At 41.8% G+C, this 27,646-nt stretch overlaps 1 protein-coding gene and 1 long non-coding RNA gene across 6 annotated transcripts in view; one reads left to right on the top strand and one right to left on the bottom strand.

The window, feature by feature from the left end:
- Positions 1 to 4,596, top strand: part of Aqp4 (aquaporin 4) — a 13,896-nt gene extending 9,300 nt beyond the window's left edge. For all 4 annotated transcript variants that reach the window (XM_052741592.1, XM_052741594.1, XM_052741593.1 and 1 more), the window contains exon 5: positions 295 to 4,596. In XM_052741592.1, coding sequence (XP_052597552.1) covers positions 295 to 573 — 279 coding nt within the window. In that variant the 3' untranslated portion in view covers positions 574 to 4,596. The remainder of the gene's footprint in view (positions 1 to 294) is intronic.
- On the bottom strand, positions 1,947 to 27,646 carry LOC128112561 (uncharacterized). Of its 2 annotated transcripts, XR_008219028.1 has the most exons (4): positions 27,477 to 27,646; positions 23,469 to 23,617; positions 22,957 to 23,072; positions 1,947 to 6,357 (listed from the first exon to the last, which is right to left on the bottom strand). It is a non-coding gene; the product is annotated as an uncharacterized LOC128112561 (long non-coding RNA). The 2 variants fall into 2 exon arrangements; XR_008219029.1 differs by lacking the exon at positions 1,947 to 6,357 and having other exon boundaries at positions 22,380 to 23,072.

Genomic DNA, 27,646 nt, shown 5'->3' with positions numbered 1-27,646 from the left:
ATAAAGAAAATAGAAGACATTATTCTTTCTTATTTTATGTTCAAATGTTCTTTAATAATTTATGGATCTTTTGAGTAGATTTGGTATATTTTTTCATTTATTTTCAAATCCATCTGTGTGTGTGTGTTTGTGTATATGTGTGTGTGTGTGTGTGTGTGTGTGTGTGTGTGTGTACGTGTTTAACACAGTTGCTGCCTTAATTTAAGTCAGTTAGATTCTACATTCATGGTTGTCCAGTGAGACCAGTTTTCACTTTTCTCTACTCCTCTCCTCTCCTCTTCCATCTTTCCCCAGATATATTGGGTTGGACCAATAATAGGAGCTGTGCTCGCGGGGGCCCTTTATGAGTACGTCTTCTGTCCCGATGTGGAGCTCAAACGTCGCCTTAAGGAAGCCTTCAGCAAGGCTGCGCAGCAGAACAAAGGGAGCTACATGGAGGTGGAGGACAACAGGAGCCAAGTGGAGACGGAAGACTTGATTCTGAAGCCGGGGCTGGTGCACGTCATTGACCTTGACCGTGGAGAAGAGAAGAAGGGAAAGGACTCCTCTGGAGAGGTACTGTCCTCGGTATGACTAGAAGAGGGCACTGAGAGCAGAAGAGACTCCCTGGAGCTCGCCTCGGACTTCCTGCCACCCATCAAGGAGACAGATTTGTTATAAGTCAGCCACCTGCAGGTTTCCCTTGTCACATCTTATTACTCAGTTTAAACAGCACATGTTTTACTAGTATCAATGGGGGGAAGAAGAAACCTATAATGAATATGAAACTTTAAAACAGATATATTTTTTAAAGTATACCCAAAGCAAATATGCAACTAGTTTATTGAGTTCCCTTTCATTAATAATAACTGAAAATGTGTACCAAGATTTGGTCAAGTCTTGCCTGACAGAGCATATGGGCACCTCCAGGATGAAGCTGGTATTGCCAATCCTCACTTTAATATTGACTTCATTGGATTGATTTAACAATGACAAAATGCAGTATGTCACAGTGCCGTGCTCATTCAAGAGAAGAAAAGTAGTAAGTTCTTTCATGAGCCATCCCTTATTTATAACTACCTCAGAGGGAAAAAATTAGCAAGGGTCATTGCTGATATGCCATTTGTATTTATATTGCAAATATCTGACTGGCAGTTCCCAAGCCCAACTCATTATAATCCTTCTTCCTCCCCAAACTCCAAGAAACTATAGGGCTAAAGTCAAGAAATTTGGAAAGAATATTAATCTGCCAATGTGTTAGTTCCATCTAATGGAGCATAAACATGGGACATCACTGAGGTTCAGGATAGACAGGCCTAGGGAATCTGGTGGGAGGTGGGGCCTGGCAAGTGTAAGAGCGAGGGGAACCTGTCCTGTCACCAAACGACTGTTCTGTTTTCAGTGCTGAGTCTTAAACGCACCACACAAGACTAACCACCTAAGCTTTCAACCGCTTCATTTACTTTTTAAAGTTTATTGGCAAAACTGGGGAATTCGTTTGTCATTCTGTTGTCTATATTGAAACACTAGCTGAGATATGTTTGACAAGATCTTGAGAAGCTGAGTTGTGCCTTTCTTTGGTGTCCAAGCCCTGCTTATTCTAGACGGTGTAAACTGGTCCTGCCCCATCCCAGCCTCTGATGCTGTCTCCCTTCCCATGACAACTGTTGGTGATCCTCACTGTGAGTGCATTAATACCTACAGTGAATTAAAATACGTGGCAGACAAGGTACAGCAGGGTTGCCGAATAAAGGGGTGAGGAGACCACCTCTGTTTCAAGCTCCCGTGAGACCCACCTTTCCTACTACTGCACATAGCTTAATGTGTTTTTAAAGTATTTATCCTACTGCCTGGTTTATTTGTTAAAACATTTGTTTTTCCCATACTGCTTTGCCTTCCTCCAGTAGAATGCTCTGTGGAAACCCCAGTTTCACCATTGTAAATGTCTAGCCCAGCATTTTTCTTAGACATCACACTACAAATGTCAACTTTGCTAAACAAAAGTTAGAGTAGTGGGAGAGAGAAGACCCATCTCTGTAAGACTAGAGAGCTTGAAAAGAGCCAATAATCAAGGGCTTTCTTCTCCCAAGCAGAACTCCAACTGTGTGTGACTTCTTATTGTTAATGGCAGTTTTGTGTCTGTGGCAACGAGATAATGGACCACTATTAAACCTAATTCTCTTCGGTGCTAGGAAACTGGTGTGCAAGTTCCCAGACAGCTACAAGACTAGCATACGCCTCTCAGTGCCACCCGCAAACTTTACAGTAGATGCTGGAAGCACAGGCTCCTTTTTCAGGGCATCAAATATGCTACACCAGAGCCTAAAGACACTCTCTAACTGAGTGGCACTCACAGAGCCAGGGCATAAGCCTCCCAAGGGTGGTTTGTGCCCATTTTTTCAAGTGTCTTCACAATACACCACATAGACTTAAGGTCAGGGTGCTTCAGTTCAGAGGGTGATATCGGCCATCAACAAACATGTCAGGTCAACATCAACTCAGTTGACAGGAATGGCCCAGCAGATATCTGATGACCCTGGCCTGTGGTTATTTCTAGAGTGCTGCACAGTTTACTTTGTGCGTACTCACTTAACACTCATTTCCAGTGATAGCATTCAATATGGTAGGGACTGAGAAACAGTGAATCACGGCAACTGGCATGGTGCCAGGCACACAGTAGGTAATCAAAACAAGCATATTATTTGGTAAAAATATTTGACTCTCATTTGGAATTTAAGAATACCAATAATCTCTTCTAATTTTTAATTTTGCCCAATATTTAATAAAAGTGTAATTTCCAGTATCATCAAAGGCAATATGGATGTGAAAACAAAGAGCGTGGTTTTACAATCTATTGTTTAAGGGCAGAGGGCGAGGGCTTCGGCATGCTTCATCTTTGCATAGAAGACAACATGTCTTGAATTTCACTCAAGGCTCTGCCAGTAAAGCAGTAATGAAATTGTACCTTTCTAATGACATCTATGCAGCAGGGGTCTCTTGCCTTGTGGATGGCACCAAATTATCCAGTGTATTAGGAGATCAGGGCTTTTTCCTTTAATCCCTTCTTATTAATGAAGTGCACAGTGCTGAACAGCATAGTGCTGTTCCCAAGGGACAACGACTGACAGACACAGCAGAGAGATCAGAAAGGAAAAATCAGGAAGACATAAAAGATTTATACGAGCCACGGAACGACGCCAACTGTGCTCCCTCAGGAAGAGGACACAGACAGCCCCCAAATTTCAACGTTGTCCATACACTGAAAATGCACATCGTCTGTTAAAACAGTGAAGAAGGAGTCATGCTTATAAAGATTTTGAGGGTTTCTTTCAAATGTAGGACCCAGATTTTAAATGCATGTTTCCATTTTCTTCCAAAACTCCTAATTTTTTACACTACAAGGAAGTGTTTTCTGGAGCCTAAGTCACTGGTGATTTCAATTGCTTCTATCATTTGACACTACTCAGAGATCCTTTTCCTTGAAATGATCAGAGGGGTGTTGTACCACAGCTCCCAGACACTGCTGGCCAGAGCAACTCACTGTTGAAGATTTCATAAGGAGTATAGAAATCTCTGTAAAGTGTGCATGAGTGAAATGAGTTGATTTATGAGAGATCAATTGCAAAAAGCACCACAGCTCTTCTAGATGAATCCAGGCAATGTGTGTACTAGTCTAACTTCATTGATAGAAGCAAAATTCCAAAAGAGAGTAACAGATTAAAATGCTGGCACTAGTCCTTGCGTGGGCCTTTGCTGCAACATGTTGACACCCTCCTCAAATGTCACAAATGGGGCAGGCACTGCCTCTGTGACAATTGAATAGACAATCGTATAAAAACTATAAAAAGTTCTTATCATAAGACTACAAGATATGCAAATCTGGAACATTTTGGACATGATAGTAATTACACCTTTCCCCAGTAAACTGACAGAGTGGAAATTATTAGGAAAGCATGGTTACTATATTAATAACAAAACTCACTTTCTTTACCTCAAATTTTCTGAGTTCATGTCTAGGTTTCAATGCTTTTCAGAAAACCCTAATAACACAAACCTTTGAAAACCATAATTCTCAGAAATAAATGTTAGACCTTTAATTTCAAAAATCAAAACTGAGACTACTCACTTTTTGCAAATAATTTCCCATAGCCTGTGAAAATACATACCCAACAAATGTTCTACAACATAAGCTGTGAACACTAAATTTAAGAGCAGTTATACTGTTACTCTTTTAAGTCAAAAATCAATGGCTAAAAGATACTCCTAAGTTATATAGCCCATTGTGATGTATTCTTAGATTCTTTTCAGGATTAAGTAAACATGCAATTTATGGAAATATATGAACAATTATTTATCATTTTATCACCCAAATCACAATAATTTTGTAACTCATGATGAACCAAGCAAAATAAATGTATGGTTATATTCACAATTGTTTATTAACTGAAATGTTATTCCAACATTAGAGTTAATGTTAAAGAGATTTAAACTATAATGTCTAATATTTGAAAAAAATCTATTAAAAGAATTAGCAGTGTGGCTGAGTTCCATGTCTTCTGTTGCATATCATGTTACTAGACTCACACAAATAAATCTTCAAATGCTTTTGAAAGTAAACTGTGTATTTCGTGGTGTTTTAAATTCAGTTGTAGTATTTGCACTCCCATTAAAATGAACAGGAGGTTTTGATACATGAGTATAATCTACACCAAACAAAAAGGTGGTAGATCCCATGAAATCATTTATACTTTGTGGAAGCCTGCAGAGTTATACTGGGATAGGCCCTGATTACAGACAGTGAAGATTGGGTTTTCATTGGCTTCGTTCATAATGTCCACATCTGAAAAATAGACTATAGGACATCAGCTATCATCACAGTGAATCCAAACACAGACTCCAACAACTGACAGGCGCTGCTACACGGATGGTCTACCTTCACGGTGTTTGGCAGCTCCTGTCCATCCAGATGGATAATATAGGCGCAGTAAGTACTTAGCACCCTCCCCCCACCCTGTTCTTGGTTTAAGGAACGTCTCAATTTTTAGCAGTTATAGACCTTTATTGCAAGGTTGGGGTTAATCATTTATGGAGTATACAACCAATCTGATGGGTGAATAATCCTTGGGAGCCAGATCAATATGTATCTCTCATAACATTTGTCATATTACAGTGAAATGATTTGCTTAGGTGCCTGTCTCCTCCACTAGATTCTAAACCCCTGAATGGCTATGAACGTGTCGTATTTATCCTGTGTGTTTCCCTTTCCAACTCTCACTCCTGTGTTGTAAGAGGCTTGACATCCACTGGATGAGTGCTTGCTACAAGGACAGAGCAATTAAAGAGTGTCTAATAATCGTGACAAAATGCCACAGAGCCCTCTTCTTCAACATAGTTGCTCTGTGCTGCTGAGATGTGCATGCTAAATATTTGAATTCTTATGATTCCAGGTAAGAGCTCAAAATCAGTTCAAACACAAAAAAAAAGAAAGTGCACACCAAGAATGCAACATTAATTGGATTTCTAAAATTTATACCCAATGCGGAGGCAACAAGACATGTTTTCATTGCTGTGTTTACGCAAGAGCCAGATGTTAGATGAAATTTAGTTCAGTTGAACACTTCAGCAAGCAGAGTATTTTAACAGGCATGGAAAGCTTAAGATAGAAATGCCAGCCTGCTTAATGTCCAAATCAATATGTCACCTGAACTAATTCTTACCATTTTTTTTTTTTCTGATTTTCCCACTTCTTCATTGTCTGGGTTTTTTGGAGGTTTTGTTGTTGTTGTTGTTGTTGTTGTTGTTGTTGTTTTCTTGTACTTATTTTATATCCTGGCCATAGACTTCCCTATCCTCTCCTCCAGCCCTTCCTCCAATTCCCCCTCCCACCCCTCAATCTCTTCCTCTTCGGTCTCCATCCAGGAAAGGGCAGGTCTCCTATGAGTATCAAGAAAACATGGCATGTCAAGTTGCAGTAGGACGAAGCACCTCACCTTCTACTAACACTGGACAAGGTGACCCAGTGTGAGAAGTAGGGTCCCAAAAACCAGTAAAAGAGTTGGAGACAGCCCCTGTTCCCACTGTTAGGAGTCCCACAAGAGGACCAAGTTACACAACTGTAACATACATGCAGAGGGCTTAGGTCAGTCCCATGCAGGCTCCCTGGTTGTTGTTTCAGTCGCTGAGAGCTCCTATGAGCCCAGTTTAGTTGACTGTGTGAGTCTTCCCGTGGTGTCCTTGACCCCTCTGGCTCCTACACTCCTTTCTCCTCTTCCTCTGCAGGATTCTGGAACACTGCCTAATGTTTGGCTGTGGGTCTCTTCATCTGCCTCCATCAATTGCTGGATAACACCTCTGATGACAATTGGTCAAGGCACCAGTCTGGTCACAGGAGACAATCAGTTCAGGCTACTTATCCACTATTGCTAAGCCTAAGTTGGGGTCCTCCCGTAGACTCCTGGGAGATTCCCCTACTCCAGGCTTTCACCTGACCTGCAATGCACCCCCAAGCCATCCTCCTCAGCACTCTACCACTCCATGTCCCCACAACCTGATCTCTCATGTTCCCACCCCCACCTGCCTTCAGTCCACTCACAATATAGGGAGATCTGGGTGTCCCCCCAAGGTAACCCTCCTTGATACTAGCCTCTCTGGGTCTGTGGATTGTAGCATAGTTATCCTTCATTGTATAGCTAATATCCACTTATGAGGGAGTACATGTCGTGTTTGCTTTTCTTGGTCTGGGTTACCTCACTCAGGATGATTTTTTTTTTCTAGTCCTAACCATTTCCCTGCAAATTTCATGATGTCATTGTTTTTACCAGCTTAGTAATAGTCCATTGTGTATACGTAACACATTTTCTTTATCCATTCTTTGGGTAAGGGGCATCTAGGTTGTTTCCAGGTTCTGGCTATTACAAATAATGCTGCTACGAACATAGTTGAGAAGGTGTCCTTGTGGTATGATTGAGCATCCTTTGGGTATATGCCCAAGAGCAGTATAGCTGAGTCTTGAGGTAGGTTGATTCTCAGTTTTCTGAGGAACCTCCATACTGACTTCTAAAGTGGCTGTACAAGTTTGCACTCCCGCCAGCCATGGAGGAATGTTCTTCTTCACAACAGGTGTAAGGTGGAATCTCAGAATTGTTTTGATTTGTATTTACCTGATGACTAAGGATGTTGAACAACATCTCCTTAAGTGTTTCTCAGCCATTTGTGATTCTTCCGTTGAGAATTCTCTGTTTAGCTCTGTAATTCCATTTTTAATTGGATTATTTGGTTTGTTCATATCTAGTTTCTTGAGTTCTTTATATAGTTTGGAAATCAGCTCTCTGTCCGAAGTGGGATGGTGAATATCTTTTCCCATTCTGTAAGCTGCCATTTTGTCCTATTGATAATGTCCTTTGCCTTACAGAAACTTTTCAGTTTCATGAGGTCCCATTTATTAGTTGTCGATCTCAGTGCCTGTGCTATTGGTGTGGTGTTCAGGAAGTTGTCTCTTGTGCCAATACATTTGAGATTATTTCCCCCTTTCTCTTCTATTAGGTTCAGTGTATCTAGATTTATGTCAAGGTCTTTGATCCGCTTTGACTTGAATTTTGTTCAGAGTGATAGATATGGATCAATTTGCAATCTTCTACATGCTGAAATCCAGTTATGCCAGCACTGTTTGTTGAAGATGCTTTCTTTTTTCCATTTTGTATGATTTTGGTATCTTTGTTGAAAATCAGGTGTCCATAGGTGTGTGGATTTATATATGGGTCTTCAGTTTGATGCCATTGATCCACCTGTCTGTTTTTATGCCAATACCATTGTGAGTTTTATTACTATAGCTCTGTAATAGAGCTTAAGATCAGGGATGGTGATACCACCAGAAGTTCTTTTATTGTACAGGATTGTTTTAGTTATCCTGGATTTTTGTTTTTCCGTAAAAAGTTGAGTATTGTTCTTTCAAGGTCTGTAAAGAATTGTGTTGATATTTTAATGGGAATTGCTTTTGGAAAAATGGCCATTTTTACTATGTTAATCCTACCAATCCATGAGCATGGGAGAGCTTTCCATCTTCTGATATGTCTCCAATTTCTTTCTTTAAAAACTTGAAGTTCTTGTCATTACAGCTCTTTCACTTGCTTGGTTAGTTACCCCAAGATATTTTATAGTACTTGTGGTTATTATAAAGGTTGTTAATTCTCTGATTTCTTTCTCTGCCCATTTACCGTTTGTATATAAGAGGGTTATGAAGATGATAGAGGTCCTTGTCCGGGTTTTAAGAAGACAATAAAGGTTTAGATAACTGAATTGTGTTCTTACATCTTCACATGTTCTGAAATCTCAAAAAAAAAAAAAAAACCATGATATCCAAGTTAGCAATCTTTTTATGTACCATAGAGATAGCAAATGGCTAGTGTCCATGAAATATAAGATGAATGGGTGAGTAGATGCACACATGCATGGATGGATGCATGTATGGGTGCATGTGTGGATGAATAGAAGAAATACTCTGATCTAGAGGCATCTGTGTGAAGAAAGGGAACTCTCAGCCTACAGTTCTTCTTCCCTTTCAAGGGACCACTTGTCACAGAAGAGTACAACTTTTTGAAAGTATTATCCAAGGGTAAGGAGGACAGAGAAAAAAATTAATTAGAATAATTAGCAGCTATAAAAGCATGTGGCTATAGAATTTATATATTGTTTGAATCACGTTATCTCAAGGCTCATTACAAGGTAAGTATCACTGTTTTTTTCATCTCCACAGATGAGGAAAACAAGTGTTTCTTGAAATAAACAAATCACCTCACACTACACGTAGTAGAAAATCAAAATCTGGAAACTTTTTCTCAATCCTAACCATCTGTATGATTCTCCTGTATCTAATACAGGAGACACAGTTGGCCCTACCAACCCAATCTCTCAACAGCTATATTTGCTTTCAGTGACATGCACACACATACACACACACATATGTGTGCACGCATGTATGTAAGTATGTTTGTATGTAAGTATTATGCATGCAAGGGGAATCCTTATTTTACCATACCACCATGGAGCAATAAATTAAATACTGAGAAGCAGGAAAATTACAGATCTTAGAAAAGATTTTACAAAAGGGGGAAGGTGAGTTCTTACAGAGGGTTTACTTATACTTTTGAAAACTTAGGAAATTGGGGGTTTTTTCCTTGAGAAAATATCACCAAAATCACAATTTAAGATACAGCTTGGTTGGTCCTGAAAAGGCTGGAGTTGAAGATTAATTGCAGCTTCTGCTGAGGGTTTCAACAGCTCAGTAACAATAACAACTGAGCACTTTCTGTGCACGCAGTACCTGACTCCCCCAATTTCTCACCCCTTACAGAAACCTTCCAGGCAGCTGTTGCTGCTACACAAATACAAGAGGAAACGAAAGTTTAAGAAAGTCAATCAATGTGTTCAGTCACAGGACTAGCAGGGGGACAGAAGTGAGGTTTTAACCCAGGCAGCGGTCCACATTCCCTGCTCCCAGCCACTGTGCCCTTTGGGGAGTCTTAGCTGAGCTGCATTCAGGTTCCAGGAGCTCCAACTTCCATAATCTGTATTTTTCATGCCTTTGATTTTTTATATCACTTTGAGATAACAATATACTGGAACATTTCTGTTGTGCCCGACCTAATCTCTCCTTATCACCTCAATGGCCTCTGAAGGAAGAGTTAAGCCTCAAGTGCAAATTCCATATAGATAAACCAACTAAACTTACGTAGTGTCTTTAAAGGGGACTTTGAGTGGCCAGAGAAACTTTCACTGGTGAGCTAGAGTAAGCCAAAAACCTCTCCTACAATGTGTCGTCTTCATTTTTGCTCAAAATTAGCAGCTCTATGTCCAGGGACCCAGAGAAAAAAAATTGTGAATTTATTTATTAAATATCTATAAATAAAATATTAAGGATATTTGTAAACAGTATTTGTAAATAATCCAAACTTCAGTGTGAGCACTTTGCCTGGAACAGACTCCAGAGTTAAAAGACAACTTTTGGAAATGTGCAAGATATTTTTGAATGAGTCCAATTGTAACACTTCCACAGTGGCAATATCTTCTGGAAATAATTGGCATGATGTCTATTGCCAATATTATCTCACTCAGTCAGAAGAAAACGGTTTGTGTGTAAGACTGAATGTACCCGTTACCATGATGTTTCCAAACTACAAGATGGTACCCAAATGCAGATGGGCAGAAGCCGGGGGGAGGGGGGCGCAAAACAAGGAACTGAATCTTTGAATACCCACTGCCAATGAGTGTGGGAATGGTTTTGGGAGACAGGAAGGAGGGGGTAGGGGGGAAGGACAGCATTAATCCCTTGGCAATAAAAGTGAGAAACAAGGGTTATAAACTCTTCTACACCACTCCCACCATAAGTTTTCTTAAAACTGCCATTGTCTCTTCATAAAGAAAAGTCCATATACAGCCAGCATGGCATGGTGACACTTATCTACAGTCCCTGTAACTGGCAGGCTGACCCAAGAGGATGACAAGTTCCAGGCTAGTCTGAGCTACCTAGGGAAGCCTTGTCTGGAACTTTTGTTAAAAGGGGATTAGGGCAGACAGCTCAGCCAGTAAAATGCTTGCCTTGCAAGCAAGACTTAAATCTCCCCAGAGCCCACATAAAAATACCCAGGTGTACCGGCATATGCTGGAACCCTAGCAATGGTTAAGATGGAGTCAATGACAGATGAATCCCTGGAAGCTCACTGGCCAACTAGCCGAGCTTACTGGAAGTTCTGGACCAGTGAGAGACCCTGTGTCAAGCCAAAAGTGGAGGAGACCTGCGGAATGGCACTCAGGATTGTCCTCTGACCAATGTGTGAAGGCACACAGACTGCACAGCTCTCTCTCTGTCTCTGTCTCTGTCTCTGTCTCTGTCTCTGTCTCTCTCTCTCTCAATGGTCCCTGAGCTAAGTCAACATCATAAGCTGTGTTGCTCTGTGTTGCATTAATGTCCCAGAGAGAACTGGTTTGTGTAGCACCTAGGGCAGACTGAAGCTCTAACTTGAGTTGTCAAAACTCAGGTTAAAAGAGAAGATCTTTCTTAAGAATGAGAAAAAGATTTTCAGCATCCTGATGTTCAACAAGAAATGCTGGGTAAAGGCAAGATTTCCTGATTTCTCTTAGGAAATTTCTAAAAATTATTTCTTTACAAACATTAAGATAGGGCTAGAGAGATGGCTCTGTGGTTGGAGCCATACTGTTTTAGAGAACAGAGTTCAGTTCCCAGCATCAACATGGGGTGGTTCACAACCATAATAATTCCAGCTCCAGTGAATCTGATGCCCTCTTCTGACCTCAGCGAGCACTGCACTCATGTGGATAAACCCACACAAACACATATACACATCATTAAAAATAAAAACAAAATATTTGTGAATTAATAGTAAAACAAGAGTATGAGCCTAAGCCTCAGTTTATGCTCCTTGGAGAGCTACTCCAAGATTTCAATGTCAAAGTTCATCACAAAGGCTTTGAGTTGATCTTATTGTTCCCAGAAAGCTGATTATATGGAAACAGTCAAAGTGAGGAAGGAGAGGGCTGAGATTTCTCCAGTGGCCTGCAATAAGGAAGAGTCTAGAAATACTGATGAAGATTATTCAGCCCTGTGGTGTTGGTGCATTGTGGTTAAATCATTCATATTCTTTGAACTCTCATAAATCCTCATCAAACAGTGATGACATTTTCATCTCATCAAAGTTTAATCACAGGAGTATTGTAATTCTGATTTTCTTCACCTCAGTTCAAATTGGAAGTAATTGTCAGGGTTACTTTAATTCTCACCATTCACGTGTCTCCTGTATGTTATTATTATGGCCCATTTCATTCTCTCAGAGCCATGTCACATTTTCCATTATTTGAGCAACCTTAGAACTTTATCCTTTACTTACAAATAGTATATATAAAGCTCATTTTAAAACACATTTCAGATACATTAACATGAATGACCATTGGTGTTTTTTTGCCCTTAAAACACAGACAGGCATGAGTGGGAATAAATCCTATTGAATTATTTTATACTGGAAGACTTCCTAATTGCCTGAACTCTTGATTGCTTCAAGGAAATTGTATCCAGCCCCAGACTTACGGGCTTACCACGTGCAAAAGCAGAGAGGGAAACATACCTGCTTTGCTTTGTCGCCTTGACACTTGGAAAACACTTTCTCCTCAAGGAACAGGGCAGAGGCTTACCCAGCTGAATTCTTTCTGATGTGTGTGGTGAGTGTGTGTCTGTGTGTGGTATATGTATGTGTATAGTGTATATGGTGTGTGTGGTATATGTGTAGTGTGTGTGTGCATGTGTGTGTGCATGTGTGGTGTGTGTGATGTAGGAGTGTGCGTGTGGTGTGAAGTGGAAGTGTAGGCCAGAAGTAGAGCTGTTATTGCTCACCAACAGTTGTCCATCTTGGTTTGTGAAACTTGCATGTGCAGTAGGCTGGCTGGCCAGTGAGCCCCAGGATCCCTAGTCATCTTCCCCAACGCTGGGATCACAAGTACATGCCACCGTTCAGGATTCTTCTTACCTTGGTTCTGAGCATTGACCTCAGGTCCTCACACTTGCATGGCAGTGTGCGTAGTGTGGTTTCACCAATTGAGCTGCCTCTCCACCCCCTGTGCAAGTGAATTCTATTCATAGCATCCAGGACATACAGGAAATTGGCAACAAAATCCAAGAGGAGTATAGGATTTGAGATAATCTATACATTGTGTGTTTGTGTTTTCCATTTCTTTCCATGAAGGATGGGGAAGAAAATCAATTTAAAGAAATCTCAGAGGTCCGACTTAAATATTTGTATCAGAAAGAGGCAGAAGGGGTACATACGGGACAGAAGGGTGAAACCAAGGCAGGGGTTTTAGGCTCCTGTGCACAGGAGCAGGAAGACCAGCAAAGTGAGAAGTCAAGATGGTGTGGGGAGCCGGGGCCACATGGGGCAAACTCACTTCTGCAGATTCATGCTGCCTGAGTACTTGGATACAAAAATCTCTGATTTTTCAGACAAATTTGACATTGTATAAAGTCTCCAACTCTTATCCGTTAAATCATTTGCCAAAAGGAAGGTCTTTTAAATTCCTATTGCCCACACCCATACTGTCTCTATTTGGCTCAAGCCAGTAAATAAAGAATTGTACACACACACACACACACACACACACACACACACACACACACACACGGAAATTCTCAGACAGGGGTGACTTTGCCTTCCAGGAAATAATTAGCAATGTTGACTTGTTTGAAGTTATCACAGCCAGAAATGAGATCCTTGAATCTAGTGAGCGGTTGTCGTGGATCCTTCTAAACATCCTGCAATGCAGAGGACAGGGCTCCACTGCCCCCATGAAGATTTGACTCAGTATGTCAGCAGTGCTGAGGTCGTGGGGTCTGCTATTGGTTTAGATCCTTCAGTCTTGTTTGCCTTTAATCCTTTTCCACACTGTGGCCAGAATTTTTTAATAGTAAAAATACAGTCCAAATACAATGGCTTCCTGTTAATATTCTGACCCACCCCTTGGTGCTGCCCCAAGTCCTGGCATAGAAGCCTCTTCTTAAGAAAAACTCCACCTCTTTCTCTCTCTCTCCCTCCACTCCCACGAGGTGTGCACCCCTCGACCCTCCTCTCTCTCTATTCTTTCCTATCTCCTCTTCATCTCTCTATTGTAATAAACCATTTCCGCCTGGATGTAGCATCTGGGTTGTGAATGTCTACCCGCCACCCCATCGGCATGCCCTCATGGAGTGGGTCACCTGCCAGGCTGCTGCTGCATCTGCCCAACATGTCAGCATGTTTTCCTGCATGCGCAGGATATACCTCCACCCACCCCAACCCACCCAGCACCCACCCCCTGCCCTGCGCATCTCCACATAATAATTCATAACACTCATATCTGTAATCCCAGTACCCAGGAGGTTGGGGCAGGAAGATGATCAGCCTGGAATACAATAAGCAAAACCCTGTATTAAAGCAACAAAATTAAAAATAGATACATTTTTCAAGTCTGAGAGGTATGGTTTATTTTTCTCTCCAACTTCCATATGCATGCCTCTTTGCAAAAAAAATCATTTGCTTTGGAGAAAGATGGGCCTTTGTCGCAAGGAGTCAACCTTCATTAAGCTTATCCAATCAGATTACAGTGGTCCTTCCATACAAACGACACACAACACACACACACACACATACACACACACACACACCCCACTCACACACCACACACACACACACAAACACCACATCACACACACACAACACACACCACTTCTCACACATACATTTCACACATCACATCACACACACACACACACACACACACACACACACACACTTTACATAATGGCCTCCCTGGGCCTCCATTCAAGGACACCCCTAACACATGCCTGGCCTCAGCAACTTTCCTTAGTCTCAGAGGAAGATTCCATAACCCTCTTCTTTCATCTTCGACTAAAGCCAGAACCACATGGATGAAGCTGCCAAGTTCTGCTGCTTGCTGGGACTGGAACATGGCTCCCTCCTTCAGGTGTATCTCTACCAGCTTTCTGCTTTTGATGGTTTCTTTCACTACCTAAGCTTGACTATTCTGGAATTTGCTATATAGACCAGGATAGCCTCAAACTCAGAGAACCGCCAGTTTCTGACTCTTGAGTGCTGGGATTAAAAGCATACACCACAACATCCAGCTCTAAGTTTTTCTTTAATTCCTTTTCACAGGTTGGAAACTTGGTTGGGTGGGATCTTGCCCTGAGGTCACCACTCCCTTTATTCCATTTCTTAATCTGTTTATCTCCTTGAACACAGAATTTAGCTCCATTCCACTTCCACTTCCAGGTGCTCTTTTTCTCCTCAAATTGTACATTTTGTGTTTTTCCTTACTCAGCTTTCTCCGTTTAATTATAAATCTTCATTAGCATTAACACTAATAGTCACATGACAGAGTCTATACTAGGCTGTTTTGACATTTCCTCTACCAATGTAATTAATTCAAAACTCTTCAACTTAGCCTCGGGCAGACTTTTTAGACAAGGGCAAAAAGTAGCCATATTCTTCACCAAAATATCACATGAACAATCTCTAAGCAACAAACTAAAATTCTTATCCTCTGAAAACTCTTGAGCCAGGTCCCTACAGTTCATTAAATCATACTCAGCAGCACTGTCTTCCATGCTCCTGTTAGGATGCCCATTAAGCAGCCCTTAAATCATTCAATTACTTTTCTAATCCACAGTCCCAAGATCCATATTCCTACAAACAAAAACATGATCAAGCCTATCACAGCAATACCCCAGTCCCTAGCACCAACTTCTGTCTTAGTTAGGGTTCTATTACTGTGAAGAGACATCATGACCATAGCAGTTCTTATAAAGGAAACATTTAATTGAGGCTGACTTACAGTTTCAGAGGTTTAGTGCATTATCATCATGGCAGGAAGCATGGCAGCATGCAGGCAGACATAGCGCTGGAGAAGGAGCTGAAAGTTCTACATCTTTTTCCACAGGCAGCTGAAGGAGAAACTGAGTACTGGGTATAGCTTGAGCATATAAGACCTCAAAGCCCACCTCCACAGTGACACACTTCCTCTAATAAGGCCACACACCACCTACTCCAACAAGGCCATACCTCCTAATAGTGCCAATCCCTATAGGCCAAGCATTTAAACACCCGAATCTATGGGGGCCATATCTATCTAAACCACCACATACACCATGTGCATACAAGTATCTTTGGAAGTCACACAAGGGCCTCAGATCCCCTGGAACTGGAGTTCCAAATGATGGTGAACTGCCAGACACAGGTCCTGGGAACCAAATCTGAGACTTCTATAAGAGCAGTAAGTGCTCTTAAGAATCTCACTGTCTCTCCAGCCCTTGTGATCATTTTGAACTTGGTTCAATAGTGAGGGTTTTCTCTGTCTCTTCTCTCTCCTCTGTCCTATTCCCATCTTTACATGTACTATTTCTTCTGCCTGAAGTTCTCTGTTAAGACAATTTCCACACTTTCAACACAACTGATGCCTTTCAAAACTGTAGACACTTCAACTGGAAGACTGACATGTTTAGCACATGCTTGGCTCAAATCTCCCAATTTCTTCTTGATGTGTTCAGACATAGAGTGTGGTGATATATTGTATACCCCAATAAAGCTTGCCTGGGAATCAGAGGACAAAGCCAGCAACTAAATTATACATAGAGTCCAAGCAGTGGTGGCACACACCTTTAATCCTAGCACTAGGGAGGCAGAGATCCATCTGGACCTCTGTGAGTTCAAGGCCACACTGGGAACAGAGCCAGGTGTGGTGGCACATGCCTTTAATCTCAGTACTTGAGATCTCACGCCTTTGCTACCAAGTATTTGGGAAGCACACATGCCTTTAATCCCAGCACCAGGAAGGAAGGAAGATGGCAGGGCACAGAAAGGTATATAAGGCATGAGTAACAGGAAGTCTCGCTCTTGAGGCTGAGGATTTCATAGAGGTAAGAACATGGCTGGCTTGTTCTGCTTCTCTAATCTTTCAGTTTTCACCCCAATATCTGGCTCTGGGATTTTATTAATAAGACCATTTAGCAATTCATGTTACAACAGAGCTCTTTCAATTTCTTAGATCTGAAGTAGCCTCTATGTGAGTCTTTCTGCTGACTCTGTCCCTAAAGTTGGCCTTCACCATCCATTTGGAGGCTCCTGCCCTTTATCCTTCCCTCCCTCTCCCCTTCTTATTTTTTGGTTTACATTGACAATTTTTAGTTTTGCTGATTATGAAAATTTTAAAAACTTCTGGTTTACATCTAATAAAAATATCTGGTGCAATTTGTCTTTCTGCTCTCCCCATCTTTCCCTAAAGGTTTTTCTCATTCTTTTTCTCTGGCACATTGAAATTGCATGATAATATGTCATTTCTTTTTTCATTCATTCAGTTTTACTAGGTACACAATGAGCACCTTCATTTAGAGATTGACTCCTCCACTTGTAAGAGAGCCATATCGGCTCAGGATCCCCAAGACCAAGTTCTCAGCACAAAGGAGATTCATTTGCCCCAGAGAGACAGAATACAGGAAATAAGAGACTAAGACAAGAGACAGAGAAGGAGGAAGAAGGAGGAGGGAACAAGGGAGAGGGGCAAGGATATTTCTCCAAGAGGAGACAGACATGGCTCATAGGAAAAATGGCAGTTTTTAAAGGTACAAGGAGAAACAAATTATGACTGAAAGACTCAAAAATCTCTTTTCCAAAAAATTTTGATGTGAGCTCCATATCCTTCTACTTGAAATGTTTCAGCTTTTATTCTAGATTAGGAGTCAAATAACATATCCAAATGAGGGCATGCTTGAACCTCAGAACTCTAAAAACACAACAACCCCCTCTAACTTCCAAGGAGAAATTAAAAGTGGACTAACAAGAAATTAAACTGATTAGGCCTCTTTTTATTGTTTAAGTCAAATACAATGTGAAAAGTGAGCAAATTGTACCCCTATTCTAAAATTCTATCATGTGAAGAACAAAAAATAACTCAGACTTCCCAAATACTTCCCACAATAATTTTGCAATTTCCAATTGCAAGTATTTGCAACATATGATATTAGAATCTCTTTACTGAATCACTCCCACAGTAATACTGAATTGAATCATTCAAAATGCTGTGAAGATATCCATGAAGGATTATAAAAGAAGATTTAGGATAACAAAATTTTCTTGAAGTAAATATCACTTCCTGTATCTTTTCTTCCTAACCTATTGTTATTGACTTTGGAAATTTAGCATATTTAGTCCCAACTGTCTCCCAGAAAGATTTGAAATCAGGGCTGGAGAGAAGGCTCAGCGGTTAAGAGCACTGGCTGCTCTTCCAGAGGTCTTGAGTTCAATTCCCAGCAACCACATGGTGACTCACAACCATCTGTAATGAGATCTGGTGCCCTCTTCTGGTGAGCAGGCATATATGCAGGCAGAATACTGTATACATAATAAATAAAATAAATCTTTAAAAAAAAAAAAGATTTGAAATGGATTTGAGTGTTTGAAAAAGTACCAGATACACACAGAAACAAAAGTAAGAAATAGTAAATGATATGTATACAATGGTGGTTGCCTGTATACAGAGATGAGATACTTACTGCCTTAAAACTATTTCTGATATCAAGTCAAAAGAGAAAATAGAATGTTTGTATTTCATCTCCTTTGATGTCAAAGAAAATTATTCTACCCATAAATTGGTGCTGCTCTCAATGCCAGGCAGGAAAGCCTCTTTTTAAAGTAGTCAGCAGCTGGTTTAGACTCCCCACTGGGCAAGGTGACTGCTGAGTGCTAAGCCCTAAGTGTGACAACTTTTCAAAAGCTACTATTTTAATTTTGTACCAAACTCCAAGAATAATTTAGCCATGGATCTTTATGAATAGATAGCTACAATATATTGATGGTTATTATGGACCAGGAACTCTTCTTTGTATAATCAATAATTTAATTCTCATAACAGAATGGCAAGACAGACTGTTACTTTACTTTACAGGCTAAAAATAAAGGCAGAGAGAGAAACATTACCCATGATCCTCTCTAAAACAGTAGCTACCACCGAACACATGTGGTCTATGGACTTCAGACTTCCACACTGTAGTGATACCTTTATCAGTGGTCACAGATGACCAAGGCCAACACTCCGTCAAAGCCAGGAGCAATGCTTGCTTTTGATTAACCCACAGCCCTGAAGTTCCTGAGTGAGACCATTAAACTAAATTGTCCTCAGCCACAGGGTATGCTGATCAATAAAATATCATCCAGATAAGTTTATTATTTAAAAATTAGTTGCACTAAAATTCAGTCCTCCCTATAGAATGGGAAAAGATCTTCACCAACCCCACATCTGACAGAGGGCTGATCTCCAAAATATACAAAGAAACCAAGAAACTATACAGTAAAATACCAAATAATCTAATTTGAAAATGGGTACAGATTTAAACAGAGAATTCTCAACAGAAGAATCTCAAATGGCCAAAATATACTTAAAGAATTGTTCAACATCCTTAACCGTCAGGGAAATACAAGTCAAAAGGATTCTGAGATAGCATATTATACCTGTCAGAGTGACTAATACTAAAAACACTAATGGTAGCTTGTGGTGGAGAGGATGTGGAATAAGGGGAACACTCCTCCACTGCTGGTGGGAGTGCAAATTTGTATAGCCACTTTGGAAATCAGTATGGCATTTTCTAAGAAAATTGGGAATCAATCTACCTGAAGACCATGCTTGGCCATATACCCAAAGGATGCTCAATCATACCACAAGGACACTTGCTCAACTATGATCATAGCAGCATTATTCATAATAGCCAGAACCTGGAAACAACAAAGATGCCCCTCAACCAAAGAAAGGTTAAAGAAAATGTGGTACATTTACAGTGAAGTATTATTCAGCTGTAAAAAAAAAAAAAAAAAAAAAAAATCATAAAATTTACAGGCAAATGGATGGAACTAGAAAAAAAACATTCTGAGGGAGGTAACCCAGATCCAGAAAGATAAACATAAGATGTACTCACTCATTAGTGGTTATTAGGTATAAGTAAAAGATAACCAGGCTACAATCCACAGACCCAAAGAGTCTAGGTAGCAAGGAGGGCCCAAAGAGGGATGCATGGATTTCCCTGAGAAGGAGAAATAGAAGAGATCTCCTAGGTAAACTGGGGTGGGGTGGTGGTGATGGATGGGAACATGAGGGATTGGGTTGGTCAAGTTGGGGGCGGGACGGAGGGGGAAAGTAATGAAAGAGATGTCTTGATGGGGGTGGGGACATTTTGGGGTTAGGGAGAAACCTGGTGCCAGGGAAACTCCCAAGAATCCACAAGGAAGACCCCAGCTAAGACTCCTAGCAATAGTGGAGAGGGTGCCTGAACTGCCTATTTTCTTTAATCAGATTGGTGACTACCCTAATTGTCATCAGAGAGCCTTCATCAGTAACTGATGGAAACAAATGCAGAGATCTGCAGCCAAGCACTGGGCCGAGCTCCAGGAATCCTGTTGAAGAGAGGGAGGAGGGATTGTACAAGCTAAGGGGACAAGGTCATGATGGGGGAACCCACACAGACAGCTGACCTGAGCTCCTGGGAGCTCACAGACTTTGGACCAACAGCTAGGGAAGCTGTGTGTTGCTGACCTAGGCCCTCTGAATACGTGTAACAGTTGTGTAGCTTGCTCTGTTTGTAGGGCTCCTAGCAGTGGGATCAGCACCTGTCTGTCCCTAGTACTTGAGCTGGCTTTTGGGAACTGATTCCCCATGCTGGGTTGCCTCCCCTGGCCTTGACACAAGGAAAGGAGCTTGGTCCTGCCTCAATTTGATGTGCCATGCTTTGTTGACACCCATGGGAGGCCTGCCCCTTTGTGAAGGGAGGAGGAGGAGTGGATGGGGAGTGGGGTAGATGGGAGGTGGGGGGCGGAACTGGAGAAGAGGAAGGAGGGGAAACTGTACTCGGTATTTAAAATAAATGAAAAAAAAGTTAATTAATAAGAAATCTTTTTAAAAAATAAGTCCTCTGAGTTCATAAAAATTGGAAAATGAGGTCATACTGAACTCACATGGGGACAGCAGCCATGAGCTGGTGCAGAGTGGCTTGGACTGTTTTTGGATGAGATGTGTTTCTGAAGACATAGGCTGACATCATTCCACACTGTCTCTTCCACAAGATGCTCCTGGCTCCTGTATGTCACCTCTCCACTGGTGGAGGCATTGGGACTCTGTTCTGGTGACTGGAATTCAGTGAGGCAAAATTTGGGACAGTGGTAGAAAGCAAACTCTCACAGTGCCAAGAAAAGGAACTGGCATCGGAGTCTGTCCCTACGGCCTCAGAGAAATGGTGTGTGTACTCAATTTGAAGGTGCTATAAACATAGCTAAGTACAGACGGAAGCCAATGTGCAGAGCAGTTCTCTTAGGGACTGCTACTGTAACTGTGGCGAAGGGGAGGAGGAAGGACTGTGAACGAAAGAATCTCCAGGAAAAATACTAGAAAGAGGCAGAGAAAGGCCGTGAAAGAGCAGTACAAACAGATAGTTGGGGGACAGCTGGCCCCTATAATGAAAACCCATCAAATCCTCCAACCCTTTTGGTGACAAGCACCAGAGAAGACAGCTGAGAGAAGCCACAGAGACTAAGCTGAGGTTTCGGGGTTCAGGTAACCAGAGAGATCTAAGGAGATCTAAAGATAGGTGGTGTCCTGGGTGGCCCAGCTTCCATGCCACCCCAAAAGAGGCCTCTGCTCTCTCAGCCTCAGGGAGGCTCAGAAGTTTGGCAGCAGGTGTGCTAAAGGCAGGGGGGATAGGACTCTACTGAACTCAGTCCTAAATGACCAGGAAACTTTTCCTTAATGATATTGGGAAACCTTTGCTGTATGATTCCCCTCTCCTCACCAACACCCGGCTGGGGGTGAAGGTGCTCTAAAAAAATAATAATAACAGAAACAATGGATACGTTGGTATCATACAAACTTATTCTGAAAGGATTGCAAAGACTTTGTGGAAAAAAATTAAAGGGGATAAATGAACCTGATGTACAGCAATCACTGATAATCTGTTGATAATTGCGCTCTCTTTTCTTTATTTTTGCTTTTCAGTGATTTTGAAGAGACATTCCCCGAAGGCCAGATGTTTAGGATCAGGATAACTGACTGTCAGTCAAAATGATGTTGATGGAACAAGCAGCAATAGTGATGAGAAGAAACGGCCTCCATGATAGCACCAGTACCGAGGTGCCATCAGAGCCAACGTTGCCATGGAAACTGTGAGGAGAGGCGGGTGAGAGGCCTAGGAAGTCTTTTACAATGGAATGTGGTGCTCCTGGAGAGAATGGGCATGTTGCATTGCATCCTAAATGCGATTCAGATAAGTAGCAATCCTGTGTGATAGGCACAGCAGAGAGGACAAATGGCTTGCAAAGTGGGAGGCAGTGCTGGGGTCAGGGGCTGGGGATTGCCTCTAGGTTGTGTCTCTGAGAACAGCTGCCCCAGCACCCTTTTAGGAAGGCATCTGAGCAGCTGCCCTGTACAGAATAGACACAGCAGGAGGAAAGAGTTCCAGGCATGGTCATGCTTTTCCATCTTCGCCACTGGGTAGGGCAGTTCCGGTTTAATAGTGGCACACACCGTTCTTTAAGACACAATACAGCAACTTTCTGAGCCTTGTTTCTAATGTGAAGGCTTATAAAAATCTCTCTGGTGATTCCCCAAGAACAAAAAGGGAAGGCTGGTGTAGAAAGAAGTCAGAAAGTCTATCTGGGTGGCTTTTAAGCTCAGTGACGCTTTCCACTGGGTATGCTCTTTGTTTGAAAGCTTTCCTCCCTATGTTATGCAGTTCCATGTGCAATCATCCCTCCTGTTAGTCCACACATCAACAGACACTTGTGAAGAAAATCACTCTTGTTGCACAGTCCACCTGTCTGAAAGAAGCACTGGGCGGGGTGGGTGGGGCGGGGCGGGGCGATGGGGTGGAGCTGTGTCACAAAGCAGGTTCTGAAGAACTTGCATCTCAGAGGTGGCTACCTCAAGGTCACCAGACAATGTCCTCACCAGATGGTGGTAGCTTGCCCAAGTCTAGCTTGCTACAAGAATCTGGAGTTTGGCATCTAGGTGACAAGGGAGCTGATGTCATCAGTATAGGCCGGTCTCCATTCTCCCTCCTACTTAGGAGACCCCGCTGCTGAATTTTTCCTCAATATGTATATTTATGACAAAAGTGTGGTATCTGTTGTGTAGTGTGCATGCTGATCTATTCATAGAATAAAAATTTAACCTAAATTGTGCATTTTTTAGTCACTTTTGTTAACCACAAGTTGGGATGCTAGAAGGAATGTCATGTGCTTCTCTCATCCAAAGCAAATAGCAATGAGTGACACTTCATGTGGACCTCAGAGAGCACCATCAGTGGTTTGGGGAGACAGCAGAATGGTGTTTAAAACCCACCTTTCCCACTTACCAGCTGTGGGAATTTTATCTTCCTCAACTTACGTTTCCCCTTTGTAGAATGAAGATGAGAAAATTGCTCAGATTTGGGGCAGGAGTCAAAGAAAGCTTAGATGGCTCCTATCTTGTGTGACCAGTGGAATTCTGGTAAGTTCTTCCCCCTAATGAAGAGTACAGACGACAGTGAAAATTCATTCCAGTATAGTGGGAAAGCTAGTCCAGAAGGGTAGCAGATGGAAAGGGAGATTGACCTTGAGGTCAGCCAGTGTAGGCCAGAAGGTGTGGTATCCTTCATAGAGTACACCCTAGAAATATCCAAAAAGATAACTCTACTTTAAGAATTGCCCCAACCCCAAATAGGTTTTAAACCCCTCTAAAGACAAAGAACTACACTAGTGAGGGTTCTTTAGAGGAACAGAACCAATGGAATGAAAATATATTAATATATATATGTATGTATGTATATATATATATATGTATATATATACATATATATATTTATGGTCTTAAGAGATTCCATAATATAGATTAGTAAATTCAACAGTGACTGTCTGTACCTGGTGCTGCTCAGTCCATGAGGCTGAGGGCCTCAGCAGTTCCAGTCTGGTGCTGAAAGCCTGGAGGATTCTCAGAGAACCTATGGTCTTCAGACCCTGTCAGGAGGCTGAAGAGACTGGGGTCTGATGGCGGAGAAGCATGGTACCAGCTGCAGCAGGAGAGTCACAGTCAGCAAAGGTATGCAGCATGCAAAGCTGCTTTTTCCTAAGATCCCTTCATATCTGGGCTCTTCTCCCCTCAATCAATCCTTCCTGGAAACACTCTTACAGACCTAAAAGTGAGTCTCTTGGATGATTCCAAACCCAATCGAGTTGACAACCATAAGCCATCCTTCCAGCTACTTTCACACATTGCTTCCCTGGGCACCTGACAAGGAGTAGCCATGGCTTCTGTGCAGAGGTCTTCTCAGATCACAGACCTAGCTCCAAGTTGCTTCTAATGTTTCCCTAAGTGGCTGTTTCTACAGAGTGCTTTCCTGATGCTAATTTAGAATTCTGCGAACAGTCTAGAACAAAGACCTCAGGCCTCATCTCTAAAGATTCACTTCTCCTAATGCCACCAATTACAAGAAGAATTCATAAAGTGGTATGAAGCATATGTTGCATTACCTAAGTCTTAGGTCCATTGATTTCACTGAAAGCAGTCATTCAAAGGACATGGTATCCCAAACAAACAGACTGACATGAAGCAGGAGCTAGTGATTAGAATTCTAAGAAGTTTTCCCTTGGAAAAAAAGCTTTGTAGTGAGGCTGTGATGCCCAGAAAAGAGGAAAAGGAGCCGAGTTGCAGAGGGAGCTCGGAATAACTTGAAAATCAAATGCAGTCTCCACATTTTAGGAGTTAGATGAGCACACAGTGAAATCTCAGCCTCTGTTCTTTCATTAAGATTTCTATTCTGTCTTCTATGAAGGCTGGTATCAAGCAGTGGACAAACACAGAGCATACACCCCCACCCCAGAAGGTTCAGAGGGCTCCCAGTCAAGGTCGGCCCTGTCATTAGTCGGAACAAGCAGCAGCCCTGAGCTGCAAAATATTAGAAGCAATGAAAACTCAGAGTGACTGCAGGTCCTGTGACTGACTGTAGGCTGGCAGGAACCAACACTACCAGTCCACCTGGAGCAATGAGAGTCTTCATTTCCACCTTCCCATTCAGTCAGAGACATGCAGTATTGATTTCCAACATCGAATTGCACAGAGAGTTCTTTGGCTATTGTGACTGAATGTAGCTATTCCTGGTATATATATATAAAACAAAACAAAAGGGGGAAAACTTGAAGGAGTTGGACAATTTGATATACTGTACACTCAAACCTATTTGAATAAGCAAATTGCATTGATTTATATAACACCTTTACTATCTGAATCCCTATGACAAGATGAAATTCTAAAGAACTTTAAACTGGGTTTGTTTAAAGACAAGATGCATCAGAAAGCACTGTGTTTCTGTGTGATAATTGTGAACTCTCCCAAATAAGCAACCCATCAACACACACACACACACACACACACACACACACACACACACACATCTAGCAGTGGTCTCTACGCTGTGTGCTCAGCAAAAGGCAGACAATCCTGTATCTAAATCCAGTGTCACCACATGTACTCTTATTATGCAATTTAATTAAATAATATTTAAAACAATTTATATCAGCTCTGGAGAAATGGCTTAGAGATTAAGAGAGCCCACTGCTCTGGCAGAGGACCTGAATTTGGTCCCATACCTCTATCAGGTGACTCCCAGCTGCCTGTAACTCCAGCTGCAGGGAATCCAACGCCCTCTTCTGGCTTCCACAGGCATCACACACATGTGCACAAACTCACACAGATATAAATAAAAGTAATTTGTAAAAAAAATAAGTTATATACATATAGGGAGCAAAAATTATCATTTATAAAAATCCTATCAGAAAGAAGCATGTGGACAAGTCACCTAAAAATTCCATCCAAGCAAAGGAGCAAGTGGAGGGATTGGGGAGGCAATGGTCAGGAAAGTCAGAGAACAACAATCTACTCTGTATGGTCCTTACACCCTCCCTTCTACTTCAGACACTGAAACTGGGCCCCATAACAGATGCTGCATGGATATCACATGTGAGGGGCACCAATGAAAAACACTAATCACAGAATCACACTCAACAGTGAGGTCATGAACTACTTCATAAGGCTAAGGAACTAGAGTATAATTGTGGGTTTTAAGTTTAAATGAAATATGTAAGAGCTATGTAAAGTATTTATCGTGATTCCTATTTTAACATTCTTTTATTAGGAAAAGAGCTAAATGTCAAAGAAAAGCAAATTAAAACTGCTTTAGGATTTCATCCCACTCCAGTCCAAGGGGCTATCATAAAGGAAACGTGACAACAGATGCTGGCCAAGGTGCAGAGGAAAAATGGGTCCTTACACACTCCTGGAAGGAGTGTAAACTGGGGTAGCCATTATGGAAACCAGTACAGAGGTCCCTCAGAAAAGCTAAACATAGAACTATCATATGGCCCACCCAGCTCTACCACCCAAGGGATTTAAATCAGCATGTGAGAGAGATTTGCGCACAACCTTGCTTATTACTGCACTTTCCATAAGAGACAAGTTATAGAACTCACTTAGATGTCTGTCAGCAGATGGGTGGATTTTAAAATATTAGGTACACATACACAATGGAATTGTATTCAGCCAGAAAATAATGAAAATATGACACTTTCAGGAAAAAAGTGGATTGAGTTGGAGCTCATTATGTCACGCAAAATAAGCCAGAAAGGGTGGGTATTGTGTGTGTTTCTCTCCATTGTAGAATCAGATCGTGTGTGTGTGTGTGTGTGTGTGTGTGTGTGTGTGTGTGTGTGTGTGTGCGCGCGTGCGCGCTTGCACGTGTGTGAAAAGAGAAGGTAATGAAATGTATGTGACATGAGAGCAGAAAGGGTCCTGCTGGGGAGGAAAAGGAAGGAGAGTGGGGAGACAGTGGAAGAGAAACAAACAGTAACAGGATACAGTGGGATACCTCAGGAAAATGCTACCGTGACACACACAACTTTATGTACCAAATTAACAATTAATTTAAGATGAAAAATGAACACATACTTCCTCCCTATATTTAAAAAGACCAAGAGGGCATCTGGAAAGGAGGCTCAGTGGGGAAAGTATTTGTCCCACAGGCATGAGGAAACTTGAGTTCAGACCCCAGAACCCACGTAAAGCCAGGCATAGTCACGCATGCCTGTAATCTCAGTGCCCTTCTGTGAAATGTGAAGCGGGCAAGATGTTTTCCAGCCAAGTCCCTGGGCCAGCTAGCCTAGAACACACAGCAGCAAGCAACAGAGCGATCCTGTCGCCAACAGGAAGACCAAGACCAACACCTGAAGCTGTCCTTCACACATGTGCTGTCACACACAAGCTGCTGCACTTGTACACATAAGTGCAGACACACCTACACACACAAAATTAAAACTTTTTAGTTAAAATTTATTAAAAAAAAAAAAAAAACTTAATACGTTCTCAGGGCCAGAGAGCTTACTGTATAATCACGACGACCTGACTTCCAGCCCACAGCACCCACGTTAAAAAGCTAGGCATGGCCACGTGCACCTGTGACCCCGTCACTTTGGGCTGAGAGAGGAAGACCATCGAAGCTCATCTCCAGGTTCAGTGGGAGACCCTGTCTCCAGGAAAGAAAGCAGAGAGTGGTAGAATAGGTCACCCAATAGCCTCCGCTGGCTTCTGCCAATAAACCCATACATACATGTGCACATGGAAGAGACGCACAACGAATATGTTCCTACTTAAAGCACTACTTTTTAATTTTTCTGCAAACAAGGCAAATTCTACAATGTCCTGAAGTAGGATACAGAATAACCAAAATACAATACAGCTCACAGAGACTTTCCCACAGAGAACTTTCATCATAAACCTTGATGCAATTTCTATATTACCCAACATCATGACAGAATTGGCTGGCTTCATCTGCATGCAGTATGTCATTTATTCAATCAATCAAAATCCTGGGTGCTTACCTGCTATATCCCAGAAACTCTGACCTGTGAGAATTCTTTGTAAAGTAGAAGGTGCTCTTCAAATATCAGTGGCTGCTTTAGTAGTTCCCAGACATTGGCTTCCCTTTGGCAGTTCTTGGCTGCTCTTGAGAAAGAAAAGAGACTGGATAAGTTTCACAGAGATAACAGAA

The sequence above is a fragment of the Peromyscus californicus genome, unplaced genomic scaffold (assembly GCF_007827085.1).
Source record: "Peromyscus californicus insignis strain IS unplaced genomic scaffold, ASM782708v3 Scaffold_17__1_contigs__length_78620276, whole genome shotgun sequence".
NCBI lineage: Eukaryota > Metazoa > Chordata > Mammalia > Rodentia > Cricetidae > Peromyscus > Peromyscus californicus.
This window is presented reverse-complemented; position numbering and strand designations above follow the sequence as displayed.